The sequence below is a fragment of the Myotis brandtii genome, unplaced genomic scaffold (assembly GCF_000412655.1).
Source record: "Myotis brandtii unplaced genomic scaffold, ASM41265v1 scaffold247, whole genome shotgun sequence".
NCBI lineage: Eukaryota > Metazoa > Chordata > Mammalia > Chiroptera > Vespertilionidae > Myotis > Myotis brandtii.
In genome coordinates, this window is record NW_005359352.1 from 320,632 (window position 1) to 341,583 (window position 20,952).

At 38.1% G+C, this 20,952-nt stretch overlaps 1 protein-coding gene across 1 annotated transcript in view; it reads left to right on the forward strand.

Moving 5' to 3' along the window:
- The window catches only part of ROCK2 (Rho-associated, coiled-coil containing protein kinase 2), a 62,937-nt gene that overhangs the window by 7,035 nt on the left and 34,950 nt on the right, over nucleotides 1-20,952 (forward strand). The window contains exons 4-9 of the mRNA XM_014540548.1: nucleotides 7,623-7,760; nucleotides 13,566-13,826; nucleotides 14,111-14,255; nucleotides 16,781-16,919; nucleotides 18,923-19,014; nucleotides 19,678-19,837. Coding sequence (XP_014396034.1) covers nucleotides 7,623-7,760; nucleotides 13,566-13,826; nucleotides 14,111-14,255; nucleotides 16,781-16,919; nucleotides 18,923-19,014; nucleotides 19,678-19,837 — 935 coding nt within the window. The remainder of the gene's footprint in view (nucleotides 1-7,622; nucleotides 7,761-13,565; nucleotides 13,827-14,110; nucleotides 14,256-16,780; nucleotides 16,920-18,922; nucleotides 19,015-19,677; nucleotides 19,838-20,952) is intronic.

The window sequence follows — 20,952 nt, forward strand, 5'->3', positions numbered from 1 at the left end:
GAGGGGTCCCAGGTCTCGTGTGATTTCATGCGACAGGTCACTAGTCCTATATAATAAAAGGCTAATATTCAAATCAACCGAACAGTGGAACAACCGGTCACTATGACATGCACTGACCACCAGGGGGCAGATGCTCAACGCAGGAGCTGCCCCCTGGTGATCAGTGCGCTACCACAAGGGGAGCGCTGCTCAGCCAGAAGCCAGGCTAACAGCAGCAACGGTGATGGGAGCCTCTCCCGCCTCCGCGGCAGCGCTAAGGATGTCTGACTGCCGGCTTAGGCCCGCTTCCTGAGGGCTCCCGGACTGGGAGAGGGCGCAGGCTGGGCTGAGGGACTCCCCCCTCCACCCCCCCCTCGAGTGCACGACTTTTGGGCACCAGGCCTCTAATTCACCTATAAAAGATTAAACATACCAATAGTTAACTATTTTTTAAATTAAATATTGTTGAAAGTATTACATATGTTCCCCTTTTTCCCCCATTGACTCCTTCTAGCCCACTCACACCCCCCGCCCCAGGCCTTCACCACCCTATTTCTGTGTCCATGGGTTATGCATATACCAGTATGCCTACAATTCTTTGGCTAATCTCTTCCTACCCATCCACCCTCTTCCGCCTTCCCTCTGAGATTTTGTCATCTATTCTATGCTTCTGTCTCTGGATCTATTTTGTTCCTCAGTTTATTTTGTTCATTAGATTCCACATATAAGTGAGATCATGTGATACTTGTCTTTCTCTGACTGGCTTATTTTGCTTAGCATAATGCTCTCCAGGCTCCTCCATGTTGTGTTAAAGGGTAAGGGATCCTTCTTTTTTATGGCTGCATAATATTCCATGGGATAAATGTACCACAGCTTTTTTACCCACTCATCTACTGATGGGCACTTGGGCTGTTTCCAGATCTTAGTTATTGTAAATTGTGCTGCTGTGAACAGAGAGGTGCATACATTCTTTCTGATTGGTGTTTCGGGTTTCTTAGGATATCTTTCTAGAAGTGGGATCACTGGGTCAAATGGCAGTTCATATTTAATTTTTTGAGGAAACTCCATACTGTTTTCCATAATGGCTGAACCAGTCTGCATTCCTACCAGCAGTGCACTGGAGTTCCTTTTTCTCTACATTCTTGCTAGCACTTGTCATTTGTTGATTTGTTGATGGTAGCCATTCTAGCGGGTGTGAGGTGATACTTCATTATCATTTTAATTTGCATTTCTCTGATAATCAGTGACTTTGAGCATTTTTTCATATATCTCTTGGCCATCTGCATGTCCACTTTGAAGAAGTGTCTGTTTAGGTCCTTTGATGATTTTTTTTTTTAATGTGCCTCAGTCATGAAACAGCTCTGGCTACCGACACAGGCATCAAGCTAGGATGAACTAAGGACTGTACATCTGCTTTGCCCCTGATTGATATAAGAGCAACACCACCAATCAGGTGTCTCCTTGCCCATCACCAGGGGGTCCTTTGCCCATTTTTAAATTGGATTGTTTGTCTTCCTTTTGTTAATTTGTATGAGTTCCTTATATATTTTGGATATTAACCCTTTATCAGATGTATCATTGCAAAATATGTTCTCCCATTCAGTGGGATCCTTTTTCATTTTGTTGATGGTTTCTTTTGCTGTGTAGAAGCTTTTTGTTTTTAATTATTTTTTTTTACCAGCTGACAAATACCTTTTAATTTCTGTTCATAACTGTACCTTACAGCAGAATTCTTAAAACTCTTTTATGGTCTGAGTCAAGCTTAAATTAATTGATTGACTCAATGTTATACGGAATGCTTTTTCTAATGAAGTTAGGAAACACTCAAAATTTAGTTTGTAGTGAAGGGTTGAAGAGTGGCATAAATGTGGAAGAGGGAGTACCTTCGCAACCTTTTAAACATCATTTTAAATATTTTTTAAAACAACATATAACAGCAGTGCTGAAATGAGCATTTGCTTTGAGATAATTTGCTAATTCAACATAAATCAATTAAACATCTAGTCTATCTGCTGTGGAAGGTATTTCTAGTTTTAAGGCTAGGATCCTTTACCCCTTAATCTACCTACCCATGTTTTCATATTGCTTTCCCATGCATTTATTTTCAGCACTCTATAAATGTTATAACACTAAATCAAAGGAATTGTTATTCCAGTTTAATAAGTTAATATAGAAGATGGATGTAATCTTTGACCCTCATCATAATTTATTTGGCTCTTTGCATGTATGAGTCGATTCTTTTCATGTACAGTTACAGTATATCAAAGTAGTTCAAGGATAAGTGATATAACCTATTGATGTAATAACCTTTATACTTGTAATTTGATTAGGCAGTTTTCATTCTGCGGCTGTATTTTCTTTGTAGCCATATCAGAGTTTTGTTTACTTCTTATATCAAGTACTGAGGGGATATTAAAATTTCCAATTGAAATCATGGATTTGTCTTTTTTGTTTTTCTTTAATTCTGTCAATTTTTGCTTCATGAATTTTCAAGCTCATTTATTAGATGCATACATTTTTAGAATTTTCATGTCTTCCTGATGTGTTATACCAGTGATGGCGAACCTTTTGAGCTCGGTGTGTCAGCATTTTGAAAAACCCTAACTTAACTCTGGTGCTGTGTCACATACAGAAATTTTTTGATATTTGCAACCATAGTAAAACAAAGACTTATATTTTTGATATTTATTTTATATATTTAAATGCCCTTTAACAAAGAAAAATCAACCAAAAAAGTGAGTGTCATAGGTTCGCCATCACTGTGTTATACTCTTCTCTGAATTACCCTTTTATTCTCTTTGTTTTGAAGTCTACTTTGTGTGTTATTAATATTGCTCTGTCGACTTTATTTATTTATACACACACACACACACACACACACACACACACACTAGAGGCCCAGTGCACGAAATTCTTGCACTTGGGGGGGGGGTAGTCCCTCAGCCTGGCCTGTGCCACTCGCAGTGCAGAGAGCGGGCCTAAGCCGGCAGTTGGACATCTTTAGCGCTGCCACGGAGGCTGCTGCGGTTGCCAGCCGTGAGCATGGCTTCTGGCTGAGCTTCGCTCCCCCTGTGAGACCGCACTGACCACCAGGGGGCAGCTCCTTCATTGAATGGGATCGGGGTCGAAACGGGCTCTCTGACATCCCCCTAGGGGTCTCGGATTGCGAGAGGGTGCAGAGGGACCCCACTGGTGCAGGATCACCGGGCCAGGGAGGGACGCAGGAGGTTGGCCAGCCGGGGAGGGACCACTGGAGGGCTCCAGGGCTCAGTCCTGATCAGCCAGACCCCAGCAGCAAGCTAACCTACCGGTCAGAGTGTCTGCCCCCTGGTGGTCAGTGCATGTCATAGCAACTGGTCGACTGTCTGCCCCCTGGTGGTCAGTGTATGTCATAGCAAGCAGTTGAGAGGCCTTAGCATATCATTAGCATATTATGCTTTGATTGGTTGAACGGGCAACTGGACACAGCATATTAAGCTTTTATTATATAGGACTAGGGGCCCGGGGCACAAAAATTTGTGCACTGGGGAGGGGGTTCCCTCAGCCCAGCTTGCCCCCTATCACATACTGGGAGCCCTAGGGGATGTCCTACTACCTGCTCCCTGCTCCCTTGGGGAGTGGGCCTAAGCCACAGTCTGGCCACCCTTTGTGGGAGTCGAAGCCTGGATGAGGGGATGATGGCTGTTTGCAGCTGGTCACACACCCTTCAGGGTGGGGGTCCCCACTGGGGTGCCTGGCCAGCCTGGATGAGGGGATGATGGCTGTTTGCAGCTGGTCACACACCCTTCAGGGTGGGGGTCCCCACTGGGGTGCCTGGCCAGCCTGGATGAGGGGATGATGGCTGTTTGCAGCTGGTCACACACCCTTCAGGGTGGGGGTCCCCACTGGGGTGCCTGGCCAGCCTGGATGAGGGGATGATGGCTGTTTGCAGCTGGTCACACACCCTTCAGGGTGGGGGTCCCCACTGGGGTGCCTGGCCAGCCTGGATGAGGGGATGATGGCTGTTTGCAGCTGGTCACACACCCTTCAGGGTGGGGGTCCCCACTGGGGTGCCTGGCCAGCCTGGATGAGGGGATGATGGCTGTTTGCAGCTGGTCACACACCCTTCAGGGTGGGGGTCCCCACTGGGGTGCCTGGCCAGCCTGGATGAGGGGATGATGGCTGTTTGCAGCTGGTCACACACCCTTCAGGGTGGGGGTCCCCACTGGGGTGCCTGGCCAGCCTGGATGAGGGGATGATGGCTGTTTGCAGCTGGTCACACACCCTTCAGGGTGGGGGTCCCCACTGGGGTGCCTGGCCAGCCTGGATGAGGGGATGATGGCTGTTTGCAGCTGGTCACACACCCTTCAGGGTGGGGGTCCCCACTGGGGTGCCTGGCCAGCCTGGATGAGGGGATGATGGCTGTTTGCAGCTGGTCACACACCCTTCAGGGTGGGGGTCCCCACTGGGGTGCCTGGCCAGTCTGGGTGAGGGGCTGAGGGCTGCTTTCAGGTTGGCGGTTGTTGACTGAAGCTCCCAACCGCTCCTTTTTTTTCTCTTTTTTTATTTTATTCTGGGCCAGCTTTAGCTCTGGCTCTAGCTCTGAGGCTTCGTATCTGGTTTGTTTGCCGTTCTATAATCGAAACAATGTATAACTTCAGCTCTGAGATCCCGGCAGGCTGAAAGCTGGTTTCTGGGGTTTTGTTTAGCTACTACATTTGCAACATAGTACATAGTTGCTTAGAGTTGCAACTCAGAGGCCGGCAAGTCAGGCGGGGAACGTTGGAGTCTGCAGTCACTGGAGCAAGCAAGCCTCATGTTCGCTTCCAGCTGCCTGGCTGCTGGCCGCCATCTTGGCTGACAGTTAATTTGCATAAGGATATGCTGATTAGCCAATGGGAAGGGTAGCGGTCGTACGCCAATTACCATGTTTCTCTTTTATTAGTGTAGATTTTTAGTGATTTCAGAGAGGCAGGGAGAGGGAGAGAGAGATGGAAACATCAATGATGAGAGAAAATCATCAATCAGCTGCCTCCTGCACGCCCCCTACTGGGGATCAAGCCCACAACCCAGGCATGTGCCCTTAATCGGAATTGAACCTGGGACCCTTCAGTCTATAGCCCGACGCTCTATCCACTGAGTCAAACCAGCTAGGGCTCTGTCTACTTTCTTACCTTACTGTTTGCATGGTATATCTTTTTTCATCTTTTCATTTTCAACCTCCTTGGTCTTATATTTAAAATATATAAGGTTAGGTTTTGCTTTTTAATTAATTCTTTTAAATTTTGCCTATGAATTGGAGTGTTTAGTCCATTTATATTGACACATATTTTAGATGGTTTAAAATGGCCTTGCAGGCCCCTGAATCTTTGTTTATTTTAATGTATTCATCTTTCTCTTTATTCTTCAGATTGATTTGTGTTCATTGGTTCCTTCCATTTCCATTCTTTGTTTAGCCTTTCCAATGAATTTTCCATTTTAGTTTTTTTCAGTTATAGAATTTCCAGCTGGTTCTTTTTTTGTAGTTTTCATTTCTCTGTAGATATTTCCTTTTGTTCATTGAAGGCTATTTTTAAAACTTTTAAGTATTTGCTAGCTAAGTCCAACATCTATTGGGGTTTCCTATTAACTGCTTTTTTTTTTTTTTTTGAGGATGAGTCTTTTCCTCTTTGCCTATCAAGTAATTTTTAAAATTATATACTGGTCCTCGTCAATATGTGATGGAGACTCTGGATTTTTTTGTTTTTCTTTGATGTTTATTTTTATTCTAACAGGCTGTCCAGTTGCTGATCACCCTGACCTTGTGCAGGCGTAGTTTTATACTTTATACGTAAATGTAGATGTGTGAAAGACCAAGTTGTTTTCCAAATTCTTTTCATTGGCAAGAGTGAACCTCTCAACTCTAATCCCCTTTTGTTCTTTTAGGGCATGGTATTATTAAGCTTTGTTAGGGAGTTCTAGAGGAGGCCTTGGTTTAGAGTATGGTTCTTCCTCCTAATTTTACCTGGATGTCCAGAAAAGGTTTCTCCACTCTTTGTGACTGGAAATCAAACGTCCCTCCAATGCTGTCTAAATTGTAGTGTCTCTGTTCTGCTATCAGCCCCGTAGCAGTTGCTGTCTGTAAACCTTTGGTACTTTCTCTTTGGATAGTACCCTTAGCCAAGGACTCACATGGTATTTCTAGGGCCCTCCCTCTGCATAACTCTTTACTTCCCTCTTTTCTTGCTAGCATAATCCTTGTGCCTCACCTGTCTTGAACTCTGATCTCTGCTTCCTCAACTCAGCAGGACCACTATGCTTAGCTTAGGTGATCACTTGTATGCTGGTTGAGATAGTGTTTGGGTAATTATGGTGTTGACTTGGTGAATTTCTCTTCTCTCAGGAATTGTAGTCTTGTGCTGCCTATTTGACAAAGTCTGAAAGCAGTTGGTTCACATGTTTTGCCGTTTGGGTGGTTGCTTACAGTGGGAAGGCTAGCAGGTACTAGTTACTCTACCCTGGCCAGAAGTGCATGGTTCTGAGTGATAACATATTTGTATTTATTGTTTCATGCTAAGACCGTCTGTCTCTTCTGTCAGTGATATATTCAGGTCCATTCAACCAGTAACATTTCTTATGTGGGTTGAGGGTGTTCTCTTTACTAAAGAGGTACAGCACTGTATGATTTTCTAAAGTTTTATTGCATTTTATAAAGTATCAGATCTGTAAAATCTCATATCTTTGCTAGGGAGAACATGAGCATTCCTTTGGTTGACCTTATTTTAATCAATATAATAAAAATATTGATTCTATATGTGGATAGTACTTAATGAAAAATAACTAGAAATATTACCTGTTACTTCCTTATAACTGGAAATTATTTAGAGTTTGGCCAATTATCAAATACAAAAATTTCCCCCAGACATTTATTTATTCATCAAATATTTAGTGAGTGTCTCTATTCTGTTATTAACCCTATAGCAGTCACTCTCTGGTAAATCTTTGGTACTTTCTGGGAATATTACCTGTTGATTATTTTCTTATAACTGGAAATTCATAGTTTGGCCAGCAATATAATATAATTTTTTTCACAGACATTACTTTTTTCATTAAATATTTAGTGAGTGTCTATTTTAATTGCCAGTGATGACATTGTACTTGGCACTGAGAGTACAATGGAGAATAAAACAGGCATGAATAATCTTTACCTTCATTGAGCTTACATTCTAATATGGGAGACACAATAAATAAAAGGAAACAACATCAAAAAATTATTAAGTATGGTATCTGCTAGGAAGGAAACATGTAGAGTTCTAGGGTAGGGAACAATGAATTCCTACTTTGGATAGGGTGGTCATCCATTTGAGGGGTTTATATTTCAGCTGAGTGAAGAAGGGCACATGTGGGAGGCAACCAGTCGACATGTCTCTCTCACATCAATGTCTCTGTCTCTTTCCCCCTCTCTTTCTCTCTTCCTCCCCCCTTCTACTCTCTCTAAAAATCAATGGAAAAAATATCCTCAGGTGAGGAGTAGCAAAAGAAAGTTATGTTTTTACTTTTTATTAGTTAGCTGAGGATCATTTTGTTTTGTAACTAAAGTCTCTTAATAATAGCATTATAATGATTTGTTCACCTTTCTAGTAAAATTAAAATATTAATAATTTTTGTGTTTTAAAAATCAATAGGTTCGTCATAAAGCATCACAGAAGGTTTATGCTATGAAGCTTCTTAGTAAGTTTGAAATGATAAAAAGATCAGATTCTGCTTTTTTCTGGGAAGAAAGAGATATTATGGCCTTTGCCAACAGTCCCTGGGTGGTTCAGGTAAGCATACTAACTTTTATAAGTTTATTTCCTTCTTTTATAAGTGCTTATCATTCTTAATTATTGATTTTGTGTGCTAAATATCCTACATTTCTTTTACATAGTGACAGTGCAGTTATTTTTAATAAGATCTGATTTAATACGCTTGTTTAATGTTCCTAAGTAGTATGTCATACAGACATGACATACAATACTTACATTTGTGTATGGAAGCAAGTATTACTTGCAACTTTTTCTTTTTTAATTCCTTTATAAAGAATTGTGTTGGGTTGATTAAAAGTATGCCTACTCTTTGTTGTGATTTATGTAATAAAAACAATAATCGGACTATCTTAAAGGAAAGAAAGACTTCATGCAACAAGGATTTTGAAAATTCTGTTTCTACAGTCCTTTATCTATAATGTAAGACAGTCTTGAGGTTCCTAATTCAGCCTCATATTTGACTCTTAAGTAAGGAACTGATGTTCTATTTTATCTTCTTTTCAGTTATATTCCTCACCAGCTTTGTTTGTCTAAAGATTTTTTATACTAATATCTAATTTTACAAACATTTTCAACAAATGTCATGAGTAAAGTTAGGTATATACCAATGCATGTCCAGAATGCTTAAATGATCTGGGAGTTTGATATCTTGCTTGTGGAAGGCAATTTGGATGTAAAAAATATTGCCACATTGATGAATATGTAATTTAAAAACTTATTATTATTGCTTTTTTAAATTATGTTGAGCCTCAACCCTTCTCCTTTTTTATTATATTCAGTGAATAGAAATTCTGATAATGTGCAGCTAAAACTGATATATGATTATAGCAAGTCATATATCATGGTAATTTACCTGATTAAGGAATAATTGTAATAAATTATTCCATTTTTAGCTTTAAATTGCTTTCATAGTATCAGAGTCATTGACATTTCTAGTTTATAATTTTGTAAATTGATATCTTTAATCTTTAATTCTGCTAAATGGACCTTTACAAAGTGTTCACTGGTATTGTGTGCTTGTGGCTATTGGAATGTCAGTGCTCCCAGGCATTCTCAGTGGATTGAGTCTGTGTACACACACACACACACACACACACACACACACACACACACCCCTCTGTTTTTTTTCTCTGTCCATTGTAGATATTGAAAATCATAAATTCACATTGATGCTTCTTAATCTAACTCCATAGGGTTCATTTTAGTTTTATTCCTCTTTGTATTTGTGACCTTTTTTCTCCAGTTGTGCGAAATGAGGCTTCCATTACCTTTAATACATTTAAATAGTTGATCAGTCCACCTGGTGCAACCTGCATAACCAGTGTCTATTTTTGCTGCCCCGATCTCCTCCATGAACCCCCACCCTCTTTTCTCTACTTGGGCTCTGATTCTTCCTTCCTGGATATCTCATCCCTTCTCATCCCTTTTAGGCTCTCATATCCCATGTCAGACTGCCCCTCTGCCTGGATGTCTTCATCACCCTGCTTGGGCCTTAGTAACCCATGGCAGCCATCCTCATGCAGGAACAGTCCTCCTTACACTGTAGAGCTCTGATACCGATGTGCAGCTCATCTTTCGACTCCTTTAATAACATGTTTTGATGAATAGAAATGTATAACTCTGATGTAGTACAATTTTATAAAAGTTTTATGATGAATAACCTTTGGTGCATTTAAGAATTTTTTTTAAAAAATATATTTTATTGATTTTTTACAGAGAGGAAGGGAGAGGGATAGAGAGTTAGAAACATCGATGAGAGAGAAACATGAGAGAGAAACATCGATCAGCTGCCTCCTGCACAGCCCCTACTGGGGATGTGCCCGAATGCTCTTGACCGGAATCGAACCTGGGACCTTTAATTCTGCAGGCCGACGCTCTATCCACTGAGCCAAACTGGTTACGGCAAGATTTTTTTTATTATCTTGATAATATTCTACCTTAAATTTGATGAAGATAATCTGTAATGTTATTTTTTTTTTAATTTTTTAAATTGATTTCAGAGGGAAGGGGTAGGGGGAGAGGAGAGAGAGGGAGAAACATCAGTGATGAGAATCATTGATTGGCTGCCTCTTGCACGCCCCCCACTGGGAACTGAGCTCGCAACCCAGGCATGTGCCCTTGACTGGAATTGAACCCAGGACCCTTCAGTCCGCAGGCCAACGCTCTATCCACTGAGCCAAACCAGCTAGGGCTATGTTATCTTTTTTACTTTTTATTTTTTGCCTGTGATCACACCAGGATTGATATTTTAAAATAGGGTGTTACATAAGGATTATGGGTGTGTGTTTTTGTTGTTTGTTTGTTTGTTTGTTTTTTAAGAGAGAGTGGAAGAGAGAAGGAAAGACAGAGAGAAACATCAGTGTGAGAGAAACACATCCATGGGTTGCCTCCTGCACAAGCCCTGAACAGGGCCCAGGCCAGGGAGGAGCCTGCAACTGAGGTACATGCCCTTGACTGGAATTGAACCCGGGACCCTTGGGTCCACAGGCCGACACTATCCACTGAGCCAAACTGGGTAGGGCAAGGATTATGTTTTATTTGTTTCCTTGTGGATATCTAGTTGTTCCAACATCACATTCGAAAAAAAAACAAAAACAATTTTCCTTTTCCTATTGGTATAGTTTGCCTCCTTTTGTAATACAATTGTCCATGTATGCATGGGTCTATATTGGGGTTTTCTGTTCCATTTAGTTTTATTTGTCTATTCTTGCCACCAAGTACCACAGTGTTTTAATTAGTTCTGTTTAAATTGCTTGATATTGATTGAGCTTTTTAGATCTATGGGCTTAGAGATTTCATAAAATTTGGAAAAATTTTGGCCATTATTTCTTCAAGTATTTTTTTTCTGTCTCAGCTCTATCATATATAACTCTCAGCCTCTTTCTCAGACTTGAGTTACACGTATATAATCTGCTTGGTGTTGCCCAGATAGTCTCTTTATTTGTTGTTGTTTTTTTTTCTCGTCTTTTGTTGTTGTTGCTCTGGTGTGCCTTATTTTGTATTATTTGTTTGAGCTATGTCTTTAAGTTAACTTATCTTTTCTGCTACAGTGTTCATTCTAACTTTAATCCCATCCTACCTGGCTTCTTCATTTAGCAAAATTATTATTGAGATTTATCCATGATGCAGTATATCAGTAATTCATTCCTTTTTAATGCTAAATAGTATTCCATTACATGATACATGATAATTTGTTTATCCATTCATCTGTTCAAGGACATTTGAGTTGTTTCCAATTTTTGTCCCTTGTGAATAAAGCTGCATTATTAAGTTACTTGCAGATCAACTCGTATAATTCAGTGATGTTTTTTAGGAAATTTACAGTTGTACACCTATCACTGAAATCTGATTTTAAAACATTTTTACTATCTCCAGATGATAACTTGTACCCATTTAGAGTTATTTTCCATCTTCCTCCCAGCCCCAGGCAACCACAAATGTGCTTACTGTCTCTATAGATTTGCCTTTTCTGGACATTTCAGGTAAATGGAATCATACAGTAGTTGTCTTTTGGATCTGGTCTGTTTCCCTTTGCATACTGTTTTGAAGTTCGTGCATAGTGTAGTATGTGTTGTACTTCATTTCTTTTTAGTGCTAAATAATATTCCATTGTATGGTATGGAATAGTAAAGAATATATTCTCTTTGTCCCCAGTTCCTAACACAGAACTTTTAAAATTGCTTGAATTTCCAGAGTGATAGGAGTGTCTTTGTTATGTTAATGAGGCAACTTCTGGTAGCCTTTTGATAGCTTTGAGATGAGATTGGTTGCCAGAAAGTACAAGCTGCTCAACCTCCAGGGAGGGGAAGAGAGTTGAAGGTTGAGTTTAATCACATGGCAATGATTTATTTAATGATGCCTATGTAATGAGACCCTAATTAAAATTCTGGACATTGGCACTCAGTGGAGCTTCCTGATTGGTTAACACATTGATGTGCAGAGTGTGATGCACCCTAATTCCACAAGGAAAAGGCACAGAAGCTGTGTACTGTCTCCCAGACTTCACCCTATGTGCATCCTTGATAATAAACTGTGATCATAAGTATAGTGCTTCCCTCTAAGTTCTGTGAGTCATCCTGGTGAATTATTGAACCTTAGGGGGTTATGAAACTCCTGAATTTTTAGTCCTTTAGTCAGAAATGCAGGCCTGGGGACTCTGGAAGTATGACTAATGTTTGAAGTGAGGGCAGTCTTGTAGAAGACTGAGCTCTTGTGGGATCTGATGCTAACTCTAGGTGTTTAGCATCAGAATTGTATTGCAATATACCTGGTTGGATGGAAACACAGTATATGCATAATACTCAGTTTTGTTTGTCCATTTACTGATTGATGGACATTTGAATTGTTTCAACTTTGGGACTGTTATAAATAGTGAACATTTGCATACAAGTCTTTTATTTCATTTGTCTAGACCAGTGATGGCGAACCTTTTGAGCTCGGCGTGCCAGCATTTTGAAAAACCCTAACTTAACTCTGGTGCCGTGTGTCACATATAGAAATTTTTTGATATTTGCAACTATAGTAAAACAAAGACTTACATTTTTGATATTTATTTTATATATTTAAATGCCATTTAACAAAGAAAAATCAACCAAAAAAATGAGTTTGCGTGTCACCTCTGACACGCGTGTCATAGGTTCGCCATCACTGGTCTAGACAGAGCATAAAAACTGCAAGATGAAGCATATCAGGGTTTAAAAAAACGACTAAAAGAAAACCCAGAGAGAATATCAGTTACCCTAGGACAACACCAAACAGATTATATATGTATAACTACAGTCTGAGAAAGGGACTGGGGCAGAAGCTGAGAGAGAAAAAAATACTTGAAGAAATAGTGGCCAAAAGTTTTCCAAATTTGATGAAATCTATAAACCCGTAGATCTAAGAACCTTAATCAATATCAAGCAAGTTAAACAGAACTAATAAAAACACTGTGGTACCTGGTGGCAAGAATAAAAAAACAACAACAATTACATGGAATAGAAAACCCCAATATAGACTCATGCAAATATGGGCAATTTTGTTGTTTCTTGAATTGCTTTATCTGTATGTATTGGTATTGGTTTTTCTAAAATGTTGATTTCTTGGTTTTGTTCTCTTTGTGGAAACCTTTTCTTGTTTGCAATTGCTTGCTTCTGGGTGGAGTGGAACATGTTTTAGGACGGAATATGGATAGCTTTCCTTCTGAATTTGTGATTTCTCTGTCTCTTGGAAGTTAGTAGCAGCCTAGCTTGGTGTATTATTTCTCTGGTCCCAATGTCACTATTTTAGTGTGGATGCAGGTAGCACTGCCACTTGCTGCTTATTATGAGCAAGAAGATGGAGAAGGGAAGAGAGGAGAAGGACCTGTCCCAAATGTGGCTACCAACTGCTCCCTCTCCCAGTGGAATGGGGCTCACTCCCTCTTCTTGTGGCCATTGAATCTGGTATCTTTTAGGTTTTTCTAAACTGCGCCTACCTCCCCAGCTCCCTTCTTTGTGAGTTATGTGCAATAATTTGTTGTTTGTCTTATTCTTTTTCTCTTAAAAATATTTCTATTTAAATAGATTCCTATATTCTCCAAGAGGGAAAATGATATATTTATACATATTTTGTTAGTAAGTATGAAGAAGATACCCATATCAAAGTTTTGTCTGTTAACTATTTTTCCCTTAAAGATGTCCAAATCTAAAATCAAACATTTCATAAAATTCAAGTTGGTTTTGGATATAAAGTAATCTGTCTTTTTTTCAATAGTAAAAACAGTTTTGGAGTTTTGTTCTGTTTATGGTTTGAGTTTTCTTTCTTCTTAAAAATTCTTTTCCTTCCCATTTTATTTTTCAGCTCTTTTGTGCCTTTCAAGATGATAAGTATCTGTACATGGTAATGGAGTACATGCCTGGTGGAGACCTTGTAAACCTTATGAGTAACTATGATGTACCTGAAAAATGGGCCAAATTTTATACTGCTGAAGTTGTTCTCGCTCTGGATGCCATACACTCCATGGGTTTAATTCACAGAGATGTAAAGCCTGACAACATGCTTTTGGATAAACATGGACATCTAAAATTAGCAGATTTTGGCACATGTATGAAGATGGATGAAGTAAGTTATAAGCAAGTAAAAAAACGCTGGGTTGTTTTTTAGAAACAAAAATAAAAGAAACACTTCAAATTGGGATTTTATAGTTTTAAACAAAGATAAATTTAGTTTTGCTTACTGTGTATGACTCAGTGCATTTGTCCACTCTCCTGCCAAAGCTATGTCAGCAGTGAAGTTCTGTTGGTAGCAGTTTATATCACTTATATGAATAATAAATGAATTCGTTGCATTTATGTGTGTGTGTGTTTACACGCATCTTTTTCTCTTTATCTCTGCTATTTACCCAGACAGGCATGGTGCATTGTGATACAGCAGTTGGAACACCTGATTATATATCACCTGAGGTTCTGAAATCACAAGGGGGTGATGGTTACTATGGGCGAGAATGTGATTGGTGGTCTGTGGGTGTTTTCCTTTTTGAGATGCTGGTGGGTAAGTAAATATTTAACATTCTTTATCAAAACCCATCTTATAACACTTTAGTTCTAGTTCACAAATTTGGGACTATAAGGAAATTAATTGCATGTGTCCTAGGGAAGAAGTAGAATTTATGAAAACTTGAATTAGTAATGTCTGATATGACAGATTATTAATTGGAGAATTAAAACCAAACCTTATACTGCCAAGTTGAGTAGAATAGGAAAGGAAAGGAAAGGAAAGGAAAGTATGCTGCTAGGAAATATTCCTCAAGTAGACCTTTTGGAAATTGCTTTTGATGACCATCCAGTGTATGTAGCATTGATCTTGCTATATGCTTAGTATTATGGCATAGTATGACCTACTTTGTTTTAGACCTTTGTCTTTGTAGTGTGTCTCTTTGTATTCACTATATGTTTCCAGGTAAACAGTCCATTCTCCCCACCTCTGGCCCGATCTGATGATGCATTAGGTGTGTCTTGTAATCATTTGAAAGTAGAATATATTCTATTATTTGTGTAGATTTTCCAAACGATTTAGAAAATAATGTATTTTGTAGGAAGTCTCATAGCTCATTTAAAGAGACTTAAATTTCTGCTACTGTTTTCAACTCTGAAAGCTAAATTTAATGAGTTTGTATGACATTGATTTGCAGTATTCTGAGCTTGCTCTGGTGCTTGCTCAGGTTGGTTGGCACTGGAGTTCATTTAAAGGATTCTGTTGCAATTAAAAATGGCACTAGAAGCCCAGCTGGTCTGGCTCAGTGGTTGAGCATTCATCCAGGAGCCAAGAGGTTACAGTTCGATTCCAGGTCAGGGCACATGCCTGGGTTGTGGGCTTGATCCCTAGTAGGGGGTATGCAGGAGGCAGCCGATCCTTGATGTCCTTCTCTCATCATTGTTTCTCTCTATCCCTCTCTCTTCCCTTAAAAAAATCAATAAAAACATACTTTTTAAAATGTCACTAGAAGAATCAAATTCAAAGCTTTCCTCCGTGCCCCTTTGAAAACAAATAAAAACTACTTACCTGAATACCCCTTTTGAAGTTTTGGATTGGCTGCTTGGGAAAGTCTGTCTTATACTGAAGTGACTTGTAGTTGAAGTATTCTAGCAGGACATTTAACCCTGTGGCTTTAGATGAGTACTGGCCAAAATGATACTTTTCAGCATTTTCTGTCTTTACACTTGTTTGAATATCTCTTTATCATAGTCATTAGTCAGCAGGAACACTGCACTGGGAGACCATTTCTGCCATTTTCAACTCTAGATTTGTGCCATTGTAGGCAAATCACATGTCATCTTCTGGGCCCGGCTTCCTCGTATCTATAATAATAAAAGCGTAATATGCTAATTAGATCAGACAGCTGAACGACCTTCCCGATGAAGCTGGGGCTGCAAGGGCTGAGCCCCTTGCATGAATTTTGTGCATCGGGCCTCTAGTATAAAATAATAGGGCTGACCCTGGCCAGTGTTGCTCAGTGGTTGGGGTGTCACCCCAAGTACTGAAGGGTCTCAGGTTTGATTTCTGGTTAAGGGCATATGCCTGGGTTGCGGATTCGTTCCCTGTCTCCTGGTCAGGGGGTGTGCAGGAGGCAACCAGTCGAAGTGTCTCTCTCACATCAATGTTTCTCTTTTTGTTCCTCTCTCCCTCCCTCCTACCTTTTCTGAAAAGCAGTGGGAAAAATATTCTCTGGTGAGGATGAATAGATAGATAGATAGATAGATAGATAGATAGATAGATAGATAGATAGATAGAGCTGGTCTAATTCTTAGAGCTGCACTGTCTAGTCCAGTGGTTCTCAACCTTCTGGCCCTTTAAATACAGTTCCTCATGTTGTGACCCAACCATAAAATTATTTTCGTTGCTACTTCATAACTGTAATGTTGCTACTGTTATGAATCGTAATGTAAATATCTGATATGCAGGATGGTCTTAGGCGACCCCTGTGAAAGGGTCATTCGACCGCCAAAGGGGTCTCGGCCCACAGATTGAGAACCGCTGGTCTAGTCTGTCATGATGAAAATGGTTTATATCTGCGTCCACTGTTCTAGGCACTGGCCACATCGAGCACTTGAAATATGCTTGGTGAACTAGGGAAGTGAATTTTTCATTTGTTTAGTTGCAGTTAATTTAAATTGGTGCATGTGACTAGTATAACAAGAGTTCTAGAGAATAATCTCAAAAAGCTGATCCATGATCTAGCTTAAGCATTAGACAGGACTCTGATCTGACCTCACTTAGTAATCTTTTTCTTTAATTATTTAGTAAATTGTTTCCTGTCCCATTATTTAAAACTTCCTACAAAATTCTAGAGTTATACTTAGCATTGATTTTTTTACTCATAAGGGTTGATGATTCATTGGTATGGTTAAAATTTAAATATATTGGTGTGCACCTTTTTGTTTTGTCTGAAACTTCTGGCCCATAACCATTTTTTCATGCATGTGTCAAATTTAAACTTAACATACTTAAATATTAGATGAAAAGTGTTTAATTTGCTTTCTCTATTACACTCAATGTCTTATTTCTTGGAATTTTAGGGGATACTCCATTTTATGCAGATTCACTTGTAGGAACATATAGCAAAATTATGGATCATAAAAACTCACTGTGTTTCCCTGAAGATGCAGAAATTTCTAAACATGCAAAGAATCTCATCTGCGCCTTCCTAACAGAGAGGTAATATACATTGAATGTCTTTGTAGAGATGGCTCCTTTTACTTTTAAATTTGTAGAAATGAAACTTATTTACGTATGAAATCAGTCTCCTTATCTAAATGCATTTAATTCTGGATTAGCCTTTTTTTTTTTTACTGCTAAGCGTGGTGTTGGGTTACTCTTAATCATTTTGTATGTGCAGCCTAATTGTAATTTAACTCTAACCTTAACCCTCATGTCTAAAAAGAAAAAAATAGAACTTTGTAAAATAATGCATTTGAGAGAAATAAAACTTTTGTATTATTCACATTTCCTCTAAGGTGGCTTGAGCCATGTTACCCTTGATTGTACAGTTTTTGTAAGGAGTATTTTGTGCAGATAAATACTAAACAGGTTATAATCTTAAAAACTGAGCTGGGAGTGCCTCCTTTCCAACCAGTTTTTATTTGCATTTGAATATGAGCAAGTCTGTCCTAGTAATTCTATATTTCTTAAAACAAAATAGATGAACAGCATTTTGAAAACCTGCCTCAAAGAGAACAACTAGAAAGTTATTAAGAGTTTCTTCCTTGGCCTCTCCATTCAATTCTTCTCTGGTTTCTCTTCTATATTTGTGAGTCATCATATCAAAGCACCAACACATACAAGAGGGTACTTGCTCCCCCATCCAAATTTGACTTACTAGCTTTATGGTCTTAAGGATATTATTTTACTCTTCTTGGAAATAATTTTATTCATCCATAAAATCATGGGATCAGAATAGATTAAAGTAAGGGCATTTGTAGCTCTAAAATGCTATGATTCCTTATGTTTGTTAGCTAGTTGCTATTATAAGAAATTCTATAGTGACTATCCTCATACAATCATCTTTGCATACTTTTTGTAGGATAAATCTTAAAGATGGAATTCTGGGAATTGAGTGATGTTGCAAAATTGACCTAGAGAAGCCACATCAGGGAATATTTTCAACAGTAATTTTTCCTCATTCTCATCAAACTGAATATTATGAATTTTTTCCTTTTTCCATCTGAAGCAAGAAAAGTTATTTTTATTGTTCCTCATTAAAGAGGTTAATCATTTTTACATGTTTACCAATCATTTGTAGAATAAAACTTTAAGATTTGTTAATTATATGATTAATGTACAATCCATGCTGTTAAACTCAAAACAAAACCTGTATCATGTTTTGACTTGATGGGATGATCATAATTTGTGCTGAAAGATCAAATATAAAATAGGATATAGCATATGTTATTGAAATGAGTATCATTCATGAAAGATTTGTCTTAGCAATTTATTGGGAGGGAGGTTGCAGTAAAGAATGATTGTAGGTAGAGAAAAGATATTTTGAAAATAATTTAATGCCATTAGTGTGGCTAGGAGCACTTCCCTCTAAAGTTTACAGTTTTTTCTCTTAAACATAACTCCAAGGTATATAAAAAAAACAAGTACTTTTTATTTTCAGTCTATTTGATTTTCATTTTTCATACAGTCTTAATTGAAGACTCAAAGGGTCAAAGAATGAAATTAACTTTTTTTGTATTCAGAGATATAATTTATCAGAGTAAATATGGATAGCTTCAAATATAAAGTGTGATTTCTTTTTAAGAAGGGGAGAGATTTTTAAAATAATGGTTTTATTGGAAAGGTTTTGATAATTGTTCTGGGCCAAAAGTTAGATCTTCATCCATTTTGCGTCTTAAAGTTGGTTATGCAATTTTGACACACGTAGGTGAATTTTTTTATTTGAAAGTCTCATGTGTATTTTTTGTTTGGCACAAACTACTGATTGAAATATATTTCACTTTCCATGGCATTTCCTATATACACTACAGTCTTCTTTATCTATAGAGATTATATACTATAAAATTGAGATTGCTTTTTCTTGAGAAACATTTATGCTATACTTTTAAAAAAGATATCTCAAACTTATTTGTGATCCTTATGTTGATTATTGTCTAGATAAAAGGTTAATGTTCTCGTCTTTTCATAACCTTTTTACATAATCTTTAACTGCATCGTAGGGAGGTACGACTTGGGAGAAATGGGGTAGAAGAAATCAAACAACATCCTTTCTTTAAGAATGATCAATGGAATTGGGATAACATAAGAGAGAGTAAGTCAATACATTTAAATATTTCCATTCCACATTTTAAATTGATTCTTAATTTGAATTAACAAGCATATTTCATATACTTAATGCTAATTTTAAAATTGAGAGTTCCATTTCATATTTGTTCAGTGGCAATATTTATAACTAAATTCATATTACCTCAATATTTTAGCAAACTAAGCATACGATAAATATGTATTTATTAGCAATATTTCCCAATACTTTTATAAAAACATAGGTTTCTTTATTTTTCATGTTAAATTTGATGGATCTCAATAATTTGCAGAAAGGAGAAACATAAACTTTTAATTTGAAGTGTAAGAAATACTTAAAGAATATAGAAAAATGAAAACCAAAGAATGTATATGCAACATATTGCTGTTTGTAATTTTAATGCCTAGAGTAATATCATATTGCTTTTTTTGTTTAATTGATTTACCTGTATTTAAAACTGCTTTAAGGTAGTAATAAAATACTTAAAAATTTTAATTCTTTGAAATGATAAAATGTTACTAAAATTTTCTATAGTAAATCACAGATATGTTATTAATTATATATTATTGTTCAGCATGTTAATATTAATATAATATATTGTTCATAATGCAAAACAAAATAGGGGTAGTTTATTTTTTTATTATGAGTGAAATAATTTCTTTCTTTTAATAGCGGCAGCTCCAGTAGTACCTGAACTCAGCAGTGACATAGACAGCAGCAATTTTGATGACATTGAAGATGATAAAGGAGATGTAGAAACCTTCCCAATTCCTAAAGCTTTTGTGGGAAATCAGCTGCCTTTTATAGGATTTACCTACTACAGAGAAAATTTGTATGTGATTTGTTTGTTACATTTTTATTGTTTCAGAGTCTAGCTATAAAACATTGTCTTACTTTGGGACTGGATTATTTTAAAAAGTATTAATTTGTTTTAAACTTGTGAGTTTTTCTAAAAGGACTATCAAAAGAGTTATTTTTAATTTCATTTTATTTCTCTAATGCTATATGATATTCATTTACAAATGAATGCAAGGCAATGCTCTATATTATTTTGGGCTACAGGTAAGACCAAATACCTGCTTTTGAAGATTGTCAACTAATGAGGGATATGAAAAGGTTATATACTCATAATGAAGGGTAGAATGTGATATTTGCTCTAAGAAAGGGACCCAAAAAATCTAAGATGCTTTGGAAGAAAAATAAAAGTCATGCTTGTTTGGGTTGAGGGTAGGGAGAAGTTAGGCAAGACCTCAAGGCAGAGATGGCATGTTAGCCAAATTTAAAGATAAGAAAGGGTTTTTTGAGTGGCCGAGATGTGGGGAGGTGAGTAGTGGAAGCAAAGTTGGGAATGTAAGCATACATTGAGAGCAGAGTAGTGTAATCCAGTGGGGCTGAAACATAGGATATATTTGACTGGCTTATGACCATTTGGAGGACTTGATAAGACTGGTTTTCTTGCCCAAATACATCTAGCACAGAGCCTGGCACAGGTCATTCAATACATGTTGGTTGACTGAAGTGATTTTTGGGGGGTAAGATTAGAGAATAGATTGAAGTTGGAGTTTAGGGGGAAGAATAATGCAACAGATGATTGTTGTGTGCTAAGGGACTTTTGACTTTATAGGCAGTGAGGAGCCACTGAAGTGTTAAATAGTTGAGTGAAGCATTAAAGACATTGGAGAAACGCTTTGGTCCTTCCATGTGTAATGATGAGGGTGACCAACCATTATGATTTGCCCAGGACTAAGTAGTTTCCTAGAATGTGGCGTGGGACTTTCATCCTAAAACATTTTTCTCTTTAAAACTTATAAAATCCGCCGAAACCGGTTTGGCTCAGTGGATAGAGCGTCGGCCTGCGGACTGAAAGGTCCCAGGTTCGATTCCGGTCAAGGGCATGTACCTGGGTTGCGGGCACATCCCCAATAGGAGATGTGCAGGAGGCAGCTG